Consider the following 19,365-nt stretch of genomic DNA (forward strand, 5'->3'; position numbering starts at 1 on the left):
ACACGTGCAGGTACCGGTAGTGCGTTTCAGTTTTCCATAAAAAAATTCAGGAAAATTAGGGACAGCCCGTAGATGTACTGTAGAGTCGATTTCAGATCCCGAAACAAGTAAGGATCTCTCACCCTATTTCCTATCACGGTATTAAAGTTAAATAAATAATTAAACTGTACTTTGTGACTTTATAGATGTATAATTGATTAAGGTTGCCAATTGAGCCTGAGTCTGATACAGTGTTGGTCTGTTGTTGTTTGATCTATTTTTCAGTATTAAATGCAGCATGATGTCTAATGTATTTATTTTATGGTCTCGTATGCATGAATCATGATTTTTTTTATTATGGTTGATATTATGGTTAACCCGATACTGTGTTGTCTTGTTTGGTGTCAATTACTGGTTTACATATTTGTATATGATTGGATGATTGAGACCAAGGAAAATGGCAAAAAGGTTATGTGAATTGGTGAGTGGATAATGTGGACAGCCTGACTAGATATCCTGAGAGATGGTGGACGGACCGGGTCTGTAGGGAACCCTACCGAGAACGTGGTCTCTCATACCGGACGGGGTATGAAGACCTTATGTGTTTTAACGCCTATACCGAACGGGGTATGGGGACGACCCGTTTTACCCTCATACTAGACGGGGTATTGAGGTTCATGGTTTTGGCGCCCATACCGGACGGGGTATGGGGACGGTCCTGGAATCAGATTGCAATGTTAATGGTTCACGGGTAGCGGGGACCCCCTATGGATCCCCATGGATACTAGTAGGCTGGTAAAAGAGGAAAATATGTTGTTTAATCATTGAAATGCAAATGTGTGGTAAGTGTTATGTTATAAAGTTTATATGATTTCATGATGATGATAATGTTATTGCTTTCATATGTTGTTTTCATGGATCTCACTGAGGTAAGTGGACAGTAAAGGTTTTTATGTTAATAAACGAGTTTGTTATAAATTATACTCCATTGGTCATTTTTATTTTTTACCCACCTTTACTTCCGTGGCGGTGAGATAGTGTGATGTCTTTACTGGGCTGGTGTAACTCGTTCCTTATTTAACCATTTCAGATTAGGAAAACGTTGTTCCCGAGCCCGTTCTGCAAGAAGACGGTGAAAGGGACGCCTAAAGACTTAATAGTTATATTTATAGTTCTTATTTCGAGTATCTCTTTTAATTAGTTTGTTCCTTTATATTTTGAGTACGTTTTAGTTATTGTGTAAGAGATGTTAATCAAAATTTTTATTACGCTTCCGTATTTAATATTTTTAATACATATATTTCATTTAAATTTTCGGGGCCGTTACTCTATTAGTCATGAATGAGCTTTCTTTAATTTTAAAAAATTTCCATTCCACCCATTATTTTCCTAAAAATATAAAGAGATTCTTTTTTTTATTTATTTAAAAAATGACAAGAAATAGTAAAGTAAGAGCATGTTTGAGTCAAGTCATCAATTAATTTTGATAACGATGAAAGTGGGTAGTTTGATTCAAGGTACGAATTTAAGAGTACTTACAATAAAGGATTTACCCATGTGTGCCCATTTGTAATTATAATACTTTCAATTTGAATTACAAAATATATTTTATTTGAATTTATATAAAAAAAAATTAAATTGCTCTTTAACTAATTATTTTAAATTTAATTTTTTTAAAAAATTAATAATTTAATATTTAAAAATTATTAGGCTAATAATATTAGAAGATCTAATACTATTAAGACTGTGAACTATATTATTTGACTTTTGGATAATCATAAATTTATAATGTGTAGAATTAGTCGTAATATAAAAAGGCAAAAAATGAATTCCACTTAATCATGTTTTAATCAATTACGTAATTCTTTATCCATTATATCCATGTACAACACGTAATCGATATTCATTACCGTTGCATCATTTTTTCTTTATCTTTTATTTCTCTTTTTAAATATTATTAATTAATTAATAATAATGATAATAATAATAATTATCACTACTAATTTTGAAATAAAAATAGTAATAAAAAAATAGAGACAATTACTATAAATTTATTTTTTATTATATATATTATTATTGCGTGTATCCTACGAATAAAGTAAATTAATTATTTTTATTAAGTTTATTAATTGTTAATATTGTTATTTAAATTATAATTATTTTTATAATTCGAATGACAATTGTAAGATAATAAATATTTTTCATTTGTTGTTTTCGGCTTAAAACACGTATTAATAATAATTTTATAAATGTAAGAAGGGAATAATAATGAAAAATATCAAGGACTTAATGGTAAATTATCAATAAGTTAGGGGCTAAAATGGAATCTTATTGGAGAATTATAGAGATTCTTTTTTTAAAAAAATATTTCAGAAATATCGGCCCAATTGCTTTGCCGATGGGCTTTTGGGCCCAAGAGATAAAGACCCATTAACTTCAAAGAAGACGACGAAGAGGAAAAATCTGAAGCTGATCATCACCGGCCATCGCCAACCAAACACTGACCTGACTTCCCTCATCTCCATCTTCCCTCTCTCTGATTCCTATTCAGAGGGTGAATCAGGGAAGCGGACGAAACAACAATGAAATTCCGCTTGACGTCATTTTCTCAATTCATCAAACCCTTAAACAAAGCCTCTAGGTTATTCTCCTCGTCTTCCTCAATTGAATCCATCAATTCCAATTATCCACAAAACCTAGCCGGTCTGCGTGCTCGCCTTGCCGCCGAATCGCCATCGCTCACGGACTTCATCGGTTTGAAGGACGATGAGAAGTACTCCGTGGAAGTTGGAACCAAGAAAAATCCCCGTCCCAAACCTAAATGGATGAAAGAGTCTGTTCCCGGCGGTGAAAAGTACGTCCAGATCAAGAAGAAGCTAAGGGAGCTCAAGCTTCATACCGTGTGTGAGGAGGCTAGGTGCCCTAACCTCGGCGAGTGCTGGTCCGGTGGCGAGACGGGGACTGCCACCGCCACTATCATGATTTTGGGTGATACTTGCACCCGAGGCTGCCGGTACCTCTCTCTCTTTCTTTCTCTCTCTCTCGTCCAATATGTTTGTATATGTGAGTGTGTATTATGTGGTTGTTCGTTGTTGAAGTCTCTGAGAGGATATGGCGTAAGAGTCCAAGCTTGTAGTTTTATTGCTTTATGTTTATCGATGAGATTTAATGGAAATGAAATGCGGGTTATTCTAGAACCTGGTATGAACTTAAGGATTTTTATCCACTGCTGTTCTAATGGCTTAAGAGGTTCACTTGGTTGTGGATGATCAACAATGGCTCTCAATTTTCTAGTTTCTCTCGGTGTCTCGTTCTCTCTGTGTTCCCTGAACTAACCAGTTAAGAAATATAGAAATGTTAATATGGAGAGGCTAGATAACTATGGTGTGGAATTTCTTACTAACTTGGTTTTATGGTTTAGTTTTTGCTATGTGGTTAGTTCTTGCACTCATGGTTTATACACTGTTAAACTTATTGAGATTGAAATGAGTTGAGCTTATTAATTGGTGTTGATTGTTTTTAATGTTAGATTTTGTAATGTGAAGACATCGCGCACTCCTCCACCACCTGACCCAGATGAGCCCTCCAATGTGGCTGAAGCCATTGCATCGTGGGGTTTGGATTACATCGTGATTACCAGTGTTGATAGAGATGATTTAGCTGATCAAGGAAGTGGGCATTTTGCTGAGACTGTTCAGAAGTTGAAGGCATTGAAGCCAAAGATGTTGATAGAAGCCTTGGGTATGAATTATTTGTTATGTTATTCTAAAGAGTTCCAGCCTCCCGTGAAATAAGATATACAAGGAGTATGGTACTTACATGAGATGATTACATTCTAAAACTAGTAAATGCTACCCCCGCTTCGTCTGTTTTAATTTCTCTTGTCTGCTCTTTATTGATTGTATAGTTCCTGATTTTCGAGGAGATGCTGGATGTGTTGAGAAAGTTGCCAAATCAGGTCTAGATGTCCTTGCTCACAACATTGAAACTGTTGAGGAGCTTCAAAGGGTTGTACGTGATCACCGTGCTAACTTTAAGCAATCATTGGATGTTTTAATGATGGCCAAGGACTCTGCTCCAGCAGGGACACTAACCAAGACTTCGATAATGCTAGGATGTGGAGAAACACCTGATCAAGTTGTCAAGACCATGGAAAAAGTGAGAGCTGCAGGTGTTGATGTCATGACATTTGGACAGTACATGAGACCATCAAAGCGTCACATGCCAGTGTCTGAATATATTACGCCTGAGGCTTTTGAGAAGTATCGAGCACTTGGCATGGAAATGGTACATTTTAACCCTGTATTCTAAAAACTCTAATTGCAGGGACCTGACTTTTTTCTTTTTTCATGCATGTGTCATCATGTCTATTTTTTTTGTAGTTACAACATGACTTGTCTATGTATTAGGAAATATTTAGATTACTGTGGGATAAGAAGCAAACTGTGAAATGGATGAAGGCCTGCGAGATAACTTTAATATTATCACCTTCTCTTTCTTTTTTTGTGCAAAAGGGAAGAGTTGGTCAGAGGTGCAAATTTAAAGTGTTAGATGTTGAAGATAAAATGTAAAGTTTGCGGCATCTTGGTGGCTCACTAGATAGCATATATGTTATTTGAGAAATCGTGTTTCATAACGATGTGAAGATGATTATTTCAAAAAGAAAAACCCTGTGAGGATGATAATGCTTTTTCATTGTCTTTCTATTTAATTTTAAGAGTTTTTTATGTTAAGCTTAGTTGGTTTGGTTTGTGATATCATCTTTGGCTGACTTTTGGTTGGTTGATTGTATGTTATTAGTTTGACTTCTTCTAAGTTTTACTCTGAAACATTGCTATTTATTTATAGGGCACGCAAACTTTGACTGTGATTATCCCCTAGATTATTATTTTTTGTTTAAAAATGAGTAAACTAGATTGGAAGAAAAAACAAAAAAGAATATGAGTTAGAACTTTGTACAAATCTTGTTAGTTCATTGGTAGATCTTGTCTTACTTTGTTAACTAAATGGTTCTTATATTTGCGCATTAACTATTCAAAAGTAAGTGAGGAGTTTCTTTCTATTTTTCACTCTGTTCATGGAAAGCTGCTTGCAATAGCCCTTAAACCCTCAGCCTTTGAGTGAAGTGGAGGACATGAACCAACTCCACTAGAGTTGGTTTGTAATAGATAAGTGAGAAGTTCCGAGTTACATCAGATCAGTATAACTGATGAGCAAATAATGAATATGTGTTGATACCATCTCTTACAATTAAATTTTGTTAATTGGTTTCCATGATTTTTTCTGTGATGGATCAGTGTCATCTGTTAATCACTTGTGTATAATCCAAAATTTTAACTTTGAATGGGACAGGGATTTCGGTATGTTGCATCTGGTCCAATGGTCAGGTCATCATACAAGGCAGGCGAATTCTACATCAAGTCCATGATAGAATCAGATCGGGCTGCATCTTCTTCATAGGTTCCTATCACTTTTAAAATCTCTTTCATTGTTTATTCCACATGGTCTCCTTAATACTTTTACTTTTCTTATTGTTCAAGCGATAATCTGCCAACAACAATCTCAATGAGCTCAGCTCATGTTTGCCGTTAACGATTAAATTTAGAAGAGAATGAAAATTTCAACTTTAGGGATCAACCACGTCAGCCTGTTGCACTTTGGAACCAATTGTATTGTTCAATTTGTAGCTGGTTCCATTGTATATCTGTAATTACTATTTTTTGTTTGCTGGTGTTACATTTGAATCTTCAAAATTATTTTGCAACATTTCAGAGGCATGATCTATGCATGTTTACCGCAGTTTTTTCCAGAATAAGATGTGTGTGCAGTTTAACTGGTACAAACTGTCGGATGCTGCCATAATCTAATTGGTACGGTAAACTTACTGTTCTCTTTTCTATATTGTAGTGGTAAATTTTGTTTAACCTGATTGAATAGCTATTTATGTTACTGTCCCTAGCTTATCAAATTCATAGTTGTATGTTCTTTCTTTCCTTCTGGTGGATAACTAGAGAAATGGTAATCATTCAAATGGTTTTTCCTTCCGGGTTGATGCTATTGGTTCCACAGGCTGCGTATTGCCTATACAATGTAGCAGTAACTTGGTAGTAAAAGTAAAAATTTAAAGTTACGATAGATTGCAAATTGTGTAGAGTTAATTCATGGGTAGTGAAAGTAAAAACTTCAGTTAACTTGGTCTAATAAAAGTTCCCATAGATGGGACATATGTGAAATTGAGCAAGATTCTTCTTCTAAGAAATCTAGAGTTATTAAGTAACAGAAGCATGCGAGAATGGGTCCATTCAAATCCTCAAAAGAAGAGATGTTACAAACAGTGTATGTAAATTATTTGTCTAGAGGCCTAGGCTTCTCCCCCAACAAGAAACTTCGAGCACCATGGATCAACTTTTTGCATAAAACACACTTGAGACCTTTATTACTTTTTTTGTTTTTAAATAAAGTACATTTTGACGGATTAGTTTGTGCAAATTCAAACAATGTAATTCTTTGTGGATTGATTATTTTTATGGGGAAAAAGGGTTTCAAATTAAATTTAATGGATTCTAGAACGTGGAGAAGGAGAAGGAAAGGAAATATATTTATAAAGTGATAAATTTTACGTTCTCACTGAATAATTTTAATACCTATATTATTTAAAATACTGAGTATTGAAGTAATTATATTAATGCATTGTTTAGAAGTAATAGTCACTTGTGACTTATATTAGAGAATTAGTACTCCCCAACATCTTTTGTTTTAAGCTCATAATTATGAGTTCAAATTTAAGCAATATTAAAAAAAAAACATTATGAGGTTTGATTACCACTAATTGTAATTTAATTAATTACATATATGTTACATTTTAGGGGTGAATGAGTAAATATACGAGAGAGTCGTCCTTAAAAAAGAAAAAACAGTGTAGTTGTCCTTCTCAAGTGTCTTCTGAATAAACAAATGCCCTCGTCTCTCTCTCTCTCTCTCTCTCTCTCACCCTGTAAAGCTTCACAATATAATCAAACCCATCATCTTCCTCATTTCTCTGTTTTTAATCTTTTTTTGTTTTAGAGGTTAATGGAGTAGACAGTTCACTCAATCCCTCATCCTATCTGTGTCTCTCACTCTCCAATTATTTTCTCATCTACCCATCTTCATTAAATACCTTAATCCTCCCCCCAACATTCTTGTGCATCACCTAGCCAGTCATGGCTGCGGCTTCTAAAGCTCTACCAGTTTTTCTTGCTTCCTTTAGCTTTTCTTCTCTTTTGCTTCCTTTAGCCGTTTGATTCTTCTTTCGTTGATTATAATCCGTTGCACTTGCAGATGGGTTGCTGCATTAGCACCCAAAGAGACCCATCTCTTTCAGATCCACAACACCCTACTCTTTCTCCATCCAAACCAGCCGCCATTAACAGAGGTCCACCGCCTTCATTTGAAGAAGAAACGGTGAAGGAAGTACTGGTACTCTCTGAAACACCAATCCAAAAACCACTCCCCAAGGCCACCTCAATCCCGGCGATAACGAATCAAGAATGCAAATCCCTCAAGAAAAACGAGGATGAAGACAAAACCCCTGAGCTTTCTCAAGTCTCGGAGATTTGCAGCGTCACCGAAAGTTACTCGACGGCGACGACCACGACAACGGCAACAACAGTCACGGAGAAGAGAGAAGATGAAGCGATGAGCAAAATGAAACGACACAACAACAGATCTCCTGCTAAGGTACCCAGGAAGCGTCCGTACACGGGCGGCGAGCTCCACGGAAGAGTGAGGGGAAATACGGCTCCTAAATCTCCGGCGAGAAGAGCCGGAAAGGCTCCAGAGAAAAGGGTTGGTGGACCAAGACCGGTCCGCGGGAGAAACTTGCCGAGCAAGGTAGGAAACAGGAATCAGAATGTGGGTTCCCCATTAGCTCGGCCAGATTCCGGCGAAACGACGGTTAGGCGGTCGAGATCTCCGGCGACGAGGACAGGGGGAGGAGTGGGGAGTGGTAGGATTACGAGGAGTCCGTCGAAGGGTGTTGGAAAGGTTGAGAGAGTTGCAGAAGGAGTGGAGAAGGAGAAAGACGACGGAGTGGGGAGTGGTAGTAGGTTGAGGAAGGAGGAGACAAAAGAAAACGACGGCGTTTTAGAGCATCCAACTGAGTCTCTTGAAAACCCTCTTGTGTCTTTGGAATGCTTCATTTTTCTATGAAAATTTAGTCAACGCGTTATCTCATTGTCAAACAAACATGATGTATTTGTTGAATGCTTCGTTTTCATATCTAGACTTTGAAGAAAGCTTCTTGTAAATTGCAATGTAAATGTAGAGTAGAGTTACTATTTCTTTCATTTCTTTTTGTGGGTTCTTAATATATATGTATATATACATATATATGACGTGGGTTCTTGACATATATGTGTATACGATGATTTTTTAATCACATTAAAGAGTTATTTAAGGAAACGTAGGTTATACGTTTTTAAATTATGGGTCGGGCTTAAAGCCTAAACCAAGTATATGAAAATTTATTGGAGAACTAATTAGAGTTTCCAATATGTGTATGTATTTATATACATGTAAATATATGTGGGGTATGCAATGTAAGTATAGGGATGAGAAAAGAGAAGTGACCGACCGTCATAAAAGCAACATCCTGTCGTGTCTTTTCTTTATAGGAATGGAGGATGGAGGCAGGAGGTTAGTCAGACTTCCTTTCCTTTTCCGCTCCTCGTGATTAGTGTGCACGCCAACTGCTCACTGCACGATTTCAACAGTACCACAAGTTTTAGTTTCACTAGGACAAATATGTTTAAACTAATTTAATAAATCATCTTTATTATATAAATGACTTTTTATAACTGTGGTCAAATCGTAATTATCTTGAATAATAAAATTATTAATAAAATTAATCATTTAAGTTTAGAAATTATGTTTTTACTTGTATTATAATGTATATTCATGCATCAATAATGATGAATTATAAATTTTTTAATAAAAATTTATAATTCATCATTATTGATGCATGAATATAAATAATAATACAAGTAAAAACATAATTTCTAACTAGTACAAACAAAAACATATTCTTGTAAAATATTTTAGAACCAAAATGTTAAAAGTAAAGCTATGTAAGTAACTCATGTAAAATATTCATCTGTTCTGTTAAAACAAAACGTCCTATCTTCCTAATTAGAAAACTGAACTTGGTATTCTTATTAAGTGTATGTAGTAAAGTTTTATAATGATATATATATATATATACATGTGTATATCTCAAAGAGTTACCATTTTAAGATGTTTGTGATAGACAGTCCCGTCTCTGTGTATTACTTCTGAATTTTTGAATCCATATTGGTCTCTGCACAAGTTATAACCTTTTGTCTCCAACTTCCAAGTTTAATTAATTAATCTTAAAAAACAAATTGAGCCATTTCGGTGGTATAAATGATTATAGGATAAATAACACTATCAAATTATCCTGTAGTACATGTGCATATATATATATATATATGTCTGTATGTATTTGTGTAAGTATTGGTTTAATTCAAACCCATGTGGAAGAATCATGAGAGTATAAGAAATTGACCAGAGGTGCTAGACCTCTGTTCTTCTCGCAATAATGTTCTCATGGAAGCACAAGTACAGTCCAAGGCATGGCAGTTTTATTAAATCCAAAAATATACAATTATAGACGTGTTTGGTCACCTGATTTATTATTTTATTGTGCATGTTCATATATACGGCGGTATATATGTGGATGTGAAACACTGTTTTTTTAATTCACACCCATGGTAAGAAGAATTACAACAGTGCAAGAAATAAATGTGTATGTGAAATACATTCTGCCATCATGTTTCCATGGAAGCACAGGCACAGATAAAGTATGGCATTTTTCATAAAATCTAAATATATGCATTGTTTATACATGTCTTATTCCATATCCATAAACAAAATATTGAGTAATTTCTTCTTAAGTTGAGATAGATTTTAGGTTAGTTAGTCATCTAATTAATTATATTACCATGAATGTTTTCATATGTCTATGCATGTGTGTGAGATATATTTGTTTTACCATATACCAACATGGACTTGTTTATATTTGTTCATGGGTGTTAAGATTTTAGGATAACTGGGCATCCGGGCATGTGTATGTATATATATGTGCGAGTGATGTTTTGATTCCCCGCCAATATTGAAGAAGAATCATGACACTGCAAGAAATGGAGAAGAAGTGCTAGAGCTCTGTTCTTCTAGCAATAATGTTTTCATGGCAGCACAAGCACAGCAAAAACATGGAATTTTCATAAAATCCAAAAATATACAAATATGGACACGGACACGGACATAACCATATGGCCTCCACATTATTGACATGGCATCCTAGGTTGATTGATGACATGCATGCATCACACAATCACTAAAAAACTCGGTGAAAATCAAAGCCCAAGACACCTTGTGATTGGCTGCTCAAGTATTTTCAAGTCAAATTAAGTTACCTTCTAGCTTGTGATCACAGAGCTTGAAGATGAGAAATGAAGATCAGAAGGGTTTTTCTGGTGATGGGGAGGTTTTAAGATGTGCTCTGGAGGACATGGTGCAGGTGCAGGGTGTGCAATGAAGGTTGGCATCTCCTCCCCAGGCATTAGTACTGATACCTCTTTAGAATATATTGTCATCTGCAACCTCAAATAAAAATCAACCCATAGAATTAAATGGATATCAATGTTTATATCTTCACTGTTGCTACACCATTTATGGAATGAGTTACTGACAAAGATCAGAGAAGTATAAAGGTAAACAAAAGGAGTGAAAATAGTGCATTTCAATAAATCCGTGCTAATATGGCATCTCTGAAATGCTGTATGCAATTCCCAAGTTCATAACTGTCGGATCAAATTCGAAATCAACAGACAGATTTTTATTTTTTTTGATTCAATGCTTGGAACTTGGAGAAACAAGGTACTTCATAGGCATTATAGAATTTTATGTAAAACATATGTTTGCAGTTATTGGCTGTGTGAAAGCCATTTTAACTCTCACTAGAGTCAAGTGAAGAATTGGTGGTGAATGGTGAAAAGTTTCGTGAATACGCAGTTTGTATGATAGACATTAGATGTTACAATGAAGAAAGACAAACAACCATGGAGGTGAGAGAGAGAGAGAACCCACAAACAAAAAGCAAACTATTAATTATATGATTGATTTAATCAGTAATTTTTCTGGGGATGACAGTATATTGGCATTAGTTTTTACATAATGAATCTAGATATTTTATTTCCGATGAAGGATAACTAATTTATAATTTTTGGGTCCTACTCCCAAATATTTGAACTTCAAACTTGATATTGAAGTAAATGATTGGTTTTTCTGATTTTCATCACTAAATCATACAATGCAAAATACCATTCACTCTTAACTAGTTATTCTTTAGGTAGATAGTAGTTACTTTTGCTAATTTTTATGAGGATGCAGATTTGAGTTATGAATTGTGCATCTTATGTGTTCTTAATAAAAGATAGTATTGTGTGTATCACTATTAGTAGATTGTATTATTATTAATAAGTGTCATCTAATTAATGAGACATATGAATTTTCAGAAAAAATAAAACACTTATTAGTGTTTCTTAAGATTTATATAATATTAGCTAGGAGACAAGTTATTGCAGATCATGAACAATAAAAAAAATCCTAACTACTAAAGTATTTAAACCCATTAAAATTACATGTGCCTGCTGAATGTCAAACCTCTTCCCATAAATCAAGGACTTCTAGGAATAAATAAATAATAAATGGACTATATAATTAATTAGTTGAGAAACATAGGAAGAAGCTCTGCCCTGTGAAAGCTAGAGAAAGGAAGATATCGAGAAATGCAAAACCAAGAGCATATTAACAAGAAAACACATCAGGTGATGGTGTTGCTCTATATTAAGTAAAGGGCAACCTAGCAACAATTAAAGCAGGCTCGACCATTGTGTCTAGACATGTTTGGATAACAGTTAATGGCATAGGACAAACCTTTAGATGGCACAAGGCCATCATCGTCAAACCAATAATAATTTTTAAAGATTTTGAATCGATGCCAAATATAAAAATCCCATAGTTCAATAATGTTTCACTCACAATCTAAGCATATATGTTTTGTAACACCTTGATCAACCAATCTAAGCATGTATATGCTTTATATATTATGTTTCTCTATACGCTGCAAGATCATACATGGAATTAACCTTCATAATATTTTTCATTCTGTTTTTTTGCTTGATAGTGTTGAGCTACTAAATTATACAACAGGAGGATAACTCATAGTTGTCAATAGCAAACCTCATAGTTGTCAGTCAATGTAAGAAATTTCCTAGACGACAACAGTAACAACATTGCTTTTGGCAACGGTTGGATTCTGCTTTAGAAAGTTCTGTGAAGGGTCACTACCAATTAGCCTAAACCTTAAAAGCCAGTGGTTTTTGGCGAGTACAATTCGACATTTATTAGAAGTTGAGACAAAGTTCACATGATGATGACAAATATAGGAACCCATATTTTCCCTAACCGGAGTAGGCATCAGAGAGGACTCAGAGGAGAGTATCCAAAAACTGTGTAGAAAAGGTTTCATCCACAATCACAAAACTGTTTCTTATTAACAATTGCAAACACACAAAAAAACAAAAAAGGAAAAATCTGAGGAACGTCACAGAAAAGCATCATCTATGATAGGCTGCCATGAGTGGAATATCCATATTAAAGGCATTTTTAAGCATTGGTAAATTGCTTTAAGTTTGAAAAATATGTATAACCAAATAAATGACAGCATAGTTCATGAAGAATGGCAAGAAATTGCATCAGAAACACACACACAAGTATATATATATATATTTATATATCGGTAGGATAGTTATAGTATCTTCCAATTTTAGACAATTATTTTTCTCCTCAATTCAACTTATTTTCAAGAAACTAAACAAACTGGTGCTTAAAACTAATCTTGTAAGTTCACTAACAGTGGACCATCCTATTCATAATCAGACAAAATAACTGCAAAACTTATGAAGATTAGTAGTAAGAAAACACTGAAATTAGGCTTCAACTGCATTGGGACACTAAAAATTTTAGTAATGAAGTCAGGTTGCGTTAGGGCGCCGTAACAATATAATATTTTAGGCTAATATGATAATGTAGGATTGCATAGTGCAGCCCACTATAGAAGCTGCTGCATTCATAGCACGAAGCAATCCCTCCTTGAGCTAAATTGAATTATTAAATTAATGAAATATGACCTCTCTCCACAAATTAAGCTACCGTTATTTAATAAACTTAAGCCTAATTGTCACTAGTATCAACCAAATCTGCCACCACCATATCTGGATTATCATTACCATTTTGAACTGTCTTCACGAACAAGTGAATTCAAATTTTGTAGGCAGAAAAGAAATGAAAAAAAAAATACTAATTTAATTATCGCGGGTATTTCTTAAATTATTTCTAGGTTCAATTCCAGCAAATAATTCTGGGAATAGAACAAAAAATTTGGCAGGGAAACCAGAGTTTCAGCGAGAAGAAGAAAGCTATAATTACAATCACTGGATTAAATTAAAATGTAAGATGATTAATTTCTAATGTATTAAGTTAATTATTGTATTTTTATGTGTAATTAAATTTATTAGAAATGATTTTGGAATTAAATAGAGTATTTAGTAAATTAAAGAGTAATTTGTAATAATTAATGCCTTGATCATTATGTCAATTTGTTGTAAATGACAAATTTAGAAACAGAAAGAGTCATGTGAAGCGCTTAAAAAGAAAAAACAAAGGAAAAAAAGAGTCAAAGATGCATAAATTAGCCATGATTACACACAAAAAGAAAAGTAAAAGGGAACCGTCACAATCATGCCTGCAACTCACTCATCGCAATTGCAGACGATAACACAGATGAAGAAGACCAAAGAAAAAACACTGCAATGTAAAAGAGCTATTTCCATCATTCAATTCACAATTTCTCAGCATGTAAGTCTTCAGAAAGATAAAAACAAAACAAAAACACTGCAATTGTACTAAAAAAAGAGGAGAAGAAAGAAGAAACAGAGAGTTGCTATGTTTCACCAGAATTTAAAATTTCTCAGCAGACTAAAAATTAATAGTTCATTTTTAACCCTGCCACACTCATAGAACAGAGGAAAATCAGAAGAAAAATAAACACGCATGCCTGAAAATGCCTATGATATAAAACAGACACAGATACGTAGAGAAAGAGAGCGAGAACGAGAGAGAGAGAGAGTAGGTACCTTGTGGGAAGGTGAATGGAGCTTGGAGTTGAACGCAACAATTTGAGCCTCGAGATCGGAACGGGAGGTGGAAGTAGCAGAGGAAGGCTGCAAGGATCTTGGTCGGAGAAACCTCTCGAAAATAGCCATAACAAGGAACATTGAAATGAGAATGGCGGTGGCTACGAATCCAAACGACACCGCATTGACCGAGTTATCAAAATGCTTCCAGTTGTCTTCCTTCTCCAAGTTCAGCGGAGCCACCAGTGGTGGCGGCACCGTGGCCCAGCTGTTCCCTTCACCACTCATTGATCAAACCCTAGCTTCAACAGCTAATTGATTATATGTACGTATGTATATGACAACTCAGCTATATTTTCTTCTCTGATCATTAGCAACTTAGCGTGTACAGAAAGCTGGTGAAGCAAGAAGAAGAAGAAAAGAGAGAGTAAGTGATCATTTGGGGGTTAATATTGTTTATGGCGACTAGAACTTGATGTAAATAGCAGGACTGAGGACGATGGACATGGCTCCATAAAAGGATTTCTCATGGAAAGTTTGTTACCAAAAAGAAGAAGTTTGGTGCTCTGCGCGCGTGCCAGAGAGAGAGAGAGAGAGGGGGGGGGGCAGAGGTTCAACAAACCTTTTGATTGTGAGTTTCTGAAGGTTTGAAATCAATATATATATACATATATTATGTATATGAATTTACACGTTTAAATTTCTTATTTTTTATATAATTTTATATTTAATATTAATATTTATACAATAAATTATTTATTTTTATATATTAAAGTAAAACCAATGTAATAATTATAAGTAATAATTTTATGTATATTATATTTTTATGTAACTTATTTTTATTCGGTTATTAATTTTAGAATTATATATTTATGTAAACTCTTGATCACATATTCGGTTTAATTATATTTTATGTTAAAAAAATAATTTTTATATTATTTAGTTGTAAGGCTATTTCCCAGAAAATAAAGTTCACAAAAATATTTTTATTAATTTATAAAAAATTTAAATTTATCAATAGAATTTATAAATTAAAAATTTATTATATAATTAATCAAACTATAATGTTATATTATGTTTTTTTTTATAAAAGGGAAATGATTGCATGGATACTGGATTCTGAGCGGTGCACGTGGTCCCCACGTACTACTCACGTCTCTCCCGTGCCAATGGACCACTGTGAACACGTGTAACGTAACATGAACGAATATAAATTAGCCACGTGGTGAGATTTTAGTGGACTGTCATTCTGGCACACGCCTTCCAAATTATATCATTAACGTCTCAGGCTTTGATGGACTGTCCGTTTAGTGTCAGGTGGGGTCTTAACGGTAATCGTCAGTGGATGGAGAGAGGTGTTAAATACGTAATTATATTTTTTTCTCTGACATGAGCTATGATTACGTGCATTTTAGATTGTTTTATAAATATTTTATATTTATTTTAGTATAATTGGAGTGATAATTTAATTAATTAAAATAAATAATAGGAATAAATTATTAAAAAGTAAAATTACCAAATTACCATAATCAAATGGGAAAAAAAAAAACAGAAAAGATAATATTTTATTCAAGTCTTCATTTATATTACAATGCATTAGAAAAAGAAAAAGAAAAAACAAAAAATAAAATGAAAATTGGATGAAATATATGCTAAGTAAAGATTTATAGTTGAAAGATGAAGTTCAAGGGTAATAAGACTCTTTAATACCTAGTTGATTCATTCATTCAAATTATTAAAATAATTAATAATGTTTATATATTCTCATTATATTATATTTTTTAAGTTTATTTGACCACACAACAGTGGCTACATAGTTCTTTTTCGCATTCCTCTTCTATTGGCTCCAAACTGGTCCATCCGTCTTTATTTGCTGATGTATCAAATATGTGAACAATTGACGTGGATTTATAATAATCCTCAGACTTTTTGTAGCCTGCCAAAAAATATAAGTGGGTTCCAATAGGAACCATAGTGAGGTAGAGTCGTAATTGTGGGGTTGGAGGCCAATAAGTTTGTGACATATTAGAAATGGGTGAAGCTAAAGCTTGTAACTGTGAGCCATCAACCACATTCCATATGTTAAGTTTGCCGTCGTATGCCTCAATATGACCTTTCCAAGCATTTAAGCAATCTCCTGAGCTAAAGAGTTTATCATCTACGACTACTATTTGATTGGGTGGTACATCTAATTGCCACATTCCTAACATTAGATCCCATTTGGAATTACTCGAGTCGTATACCTCAGCTGAGCTTCTTTCTTTTGTGTTCCATGGTGTTAATCTCGGATCATCTCTCTCAGCAAACCCTCCAACTACATGAATTTTCTCTTGCCATGTTACCCCGACACATTTGTATCTCATTGCACTCATGTTAGGTAGTGTTTGCCATTCATCTAGTGCTGGATCGTAAACTTCAGCTGAAGAAATTCCACGTGCACTCCCCAATGTAGATTGTCCTCCAGCTACATAAATTTTATTGTTGCACACTGTGCATGCAAAATCAAAACGTGGCACACGTAAAGATGCACACTTGGACCAAACATCATTTTTTGTATCATAACGAAGCACGCAAGAAACCACTTTCATGTCCACATCAGTTGTAATAGTATTATCTGGATCACTCCCTATAATTTTCAAAACAAGCTTTCCACCGATTATATAAATAGAATCACTAATTGAAACCATAGAGAAACCCTTTAGCATATGATTATCAATTAATCCTGGAATAACACTTACCTTTTGCCATAAATTATTTGAAGGATTGTAGCATTCAATCCAATTAGATACATTGGATCTCAATGAAGAATCTCTACGAGAGAAAGCTACATATATTCGTAAATTGTTTGAAGAATTCTCAAGCAAGGATTGAGGAGAAGTATGAGGAGAAACAGAACCCATGAAGAATTAAAGTGGGTAATTGAATTAAAATGTGTGAGTAAAGAGGGGAATTGCTTAGTGTGGCATAAGTTGGAAGATATAGAGTAGAAATTGCGGAGAAAGCTAAAGCAAAGAAGAATATATATATATATATATATATATATATATATATATATAAGTAATGATTGATTATTTGGTGAAACTAATGAGGCATAAGTGCTCAAAATTTTGGGTGAACAAATCTAAGAGAGTTTAATTGTATGTTTCTTAGTGGGGGTGAATACCTAAAATGTGTTTATACATATAGAATTATATATTTGTCTTTTCTTTGTGAATTGTGACAAAAGAGCTTTGGTTTTGGAGATTATTGCAATGGGTAATCATTAAATTGTTTAATGTTAATTATTAAATTAAAAAAAAAAAGAAACTTGTCTATACCTCCTTGAATTTCATGGGTGTAATTTAAGTAGTAAAAATAAAAATTCAATCATAATATTATAGGATTAACTAGCGATTCTTTTAAAAAAAGAAAAAATATATAATTTTATTTTATTGAATTATAGTTGGAATTTACTATTTTAAAAAATGTACATTATAAAAATTATGGTCAATGTATAAATACATAATATATTATTAAAATTTTAATATAAATATATATATATATATATATATATAATTCCCCAGAGGGTTAGATTCCCCTCTAGGGAAAGGGGCATTTGACCTTTGACCAACTTTGTCCATTGTGCTCAAGCACATTATATACTCTTTTGGTCTTTAATCCCTAATTTTTTACTTTTTATGTTTTTTTTAAAATTATTATTATTATTATTATTTTTCATTTAATTCAAAATTGGGCTTTTCATATAGTTTATGTAGCGCTCGGGAAATTGAAGAAGAAGAAGAGAAAAAAAAAAGGGGCCACGTCAGCAGCCATGTCAGCAGACCCAGTTAGCAGTCCCGGCCAATCGGGACCTGCCACGTGGCAAGACCACGTCGATCCGGGACGAACCACGTTGGCGATCCGCTTGCGCGCGATCGGACGGTCCAGATCAATCGCGCACACGGACAGCCCAGATTTAATCAAAAACGGACGGCCCAGATTAAATCAAAATGGACGGTTAAGATCAAAAAGCAAAAGGGTATAAATAGAACCCCCACACCAGACCACAAAACCCTAGCCGCCTGCCCTTGCCGGAGAAGACGAACCAGAGCCGGCTGCCGCCACCCGCCGCCGCACCGGGGAGATTTCCGACCGTCGATCGAGGTAAATTTCATACCCCCGACTCGTTTTTCCACGCTGATTTCCCCAGTGGCCAAATTGGAGCCAAAATTCCGGCCAAACGGCCGGAAAACACAACCGAAAGCCAGCGGCGCCGCCGCGCCCCTCCTCGATTTTTGCCTCCGATGAGGCCCTTCCCGGCCTCAGTTTAATGCAATTTTTATATCACCGTGATCACCATTCTTTTCTCTATAGGTTGATCGGAGCCGAATCACCAAAACACGAACTTCACCGGAGAGCCGCCGCACCCGAGAGCACCGCCGCCGGTAAGCTTCAGTTTTTCGTAAATTTTCGGCCCCCCAAGGGCTGTAGGGTTGTTTTATCGCAGGAACCAATGCGAGTGTGGCCGAATTCGGCCAGAAACGGCCGAAAACGGCCAACCCGAGGCGAACCGCTGCCGGAGCACGGCGGAGCCGCCGTGCCGGAGTTGCGATATTGGCCGAAAGGGGCCCTGGGCCTAATTTGGGATTTTTTTGGAACACATGCAGGTACCAGTAGTGCGTTTCAGTTCTCCGGGAAAAATTCAATGAAAATTAGAGACAGCCTGCAAGCGCACTGTGAAGCCGTGTTCGGACCCGGAAACGAGTAAGGACCCCTCACCCTATCTCCTATCACGGTATTAAAGTTCAATAAATGATAAAACGGTATTTCATGAATCAACGAATGTGTGAAATTGCTTAAGGTCGCTAATGGAGCCCGAATCTAGTGTGTTTGTTGGTTAACTGTTATTTGGCCTGTTTTACAGTTTTAAATGCAGTATGAGGTTTGATGTTTTTATTTTATAGTTTTGTGTGTATATTGTACTGTTTTATTGATTATGGATTGAATGATTGGGATGTCGATGCTGTGTGTTGTCTGTTTGGCATAACTTACTGTTTTACTTGTTTGTATATGGATTGATGATGTTGACTGAGGGAAAAGAGAATGATAGATTATGTAAATGGGTAATTGTATAATGTGGTCAGCCTGA

General features: G+C 34.9%; 3 protein-coding genes across 4 annotated transcripts; 1 reads left to right on the forward strand and 2 right to left on the reverse strand.

The window, feature by feature from the left end:
* Window positions 1-2,432: 2,432 nt before the first annotated feature.
* Window positions 2,433-8,306, forward strand: LOC110810678 (lipoic acid synthase 1). 2 transcript variants are annotated; one of them, XM_088221196.1, is made up of 5 exons: window positions 2,433-2,992; window positions 3,509-3,720; window positions 3,887-4,266; window positions 5,332-5,439; window positions 5,780-8,306. In XM_088221196.1, the coding sequence occupies exons 1-4, from the start codon at window positions 2,562-2,564 to the stop codon at window positions 5,437-5,439; spliced, it is 1,131 nt and encodes a 376-aa protein (XP_088077322.1). In that variant the 5' UTR covers window positions 2,433-2,561; the 3' UTR covers window positions 5,780-8,306. The 2 variants fall into 2 exon arrangements, with proteins under 2 accessions (XP_088077322.1, XP_088077321.1); XM_088221195.1 differs by lacking the exon at window positions 5,780-8,306 and adding an exon at window positions 5,520-5,778.
* Window positions 8,307-10,179: 1,873 nt separating this feature from the next.
* On the reverse strand, window positions 10,180-14,858 carry LOC110816946 (uncharacterized). Its single transcript, XM_022045328.2, has 2 exons — window positions 14,238-14,858; window positions 10,180-10,634 (listed from the first exon to the last, which is right to left on the reverse strand). Exons 1-2 carry the CDS (start codon window positions 14,523-14,525, stop codon window positions 10,458-10,460), a joined length of 465 nt encoding a protein of 154 aa, XP_021901020.1. The 5' UTR covers window positions 14,526-14,858; the 3' UTR covers window positions 10,180-10,457.
* Window positions 14,859-15,883: 1,025 nt separating this feature from the next.
* On the reverse strand, window positions 15,884-17,036 carry LOC110816889 (F-box/kelch-repeat protein At1g67480-like). Its single transcript, XM_088221197.1, has 2 exons — window positions 16,976-17,036; window positions 15,884-16,863 (listed from the first exon to the last, which is right to left on the reverse strand). The coding sequence occupies exons 1-2, from the start codon at window positions 16,983-16,985 to the stop codon at window positions 16,025-16,027; spliced, it is 849 nt and encodes a 282-aa protein (XP_088077323.1). The 5' UTR covers window positions 16,986-17,036; the 3' UTR covers window positions 15,884-16,024.
* Between the last annotated feature and the right edge of the window lie 2,329 nt (window positions 17,037-19,365).

Source organism: Carica papaya, chromosome 5 (assembly GCF_054855325.1).
Source record: "Carica papaya isolate Zhongbai chromosome 5, ASM5485532v1, whole genome shotgun sequence".
NCBI classification, from domain to species: domain Eukaryota; kingdom Viridiplantae; phylum Streptophyta; class Magnoliopsida; order Brassicales; family Caricaceae; genus Carica; species Carica papaya.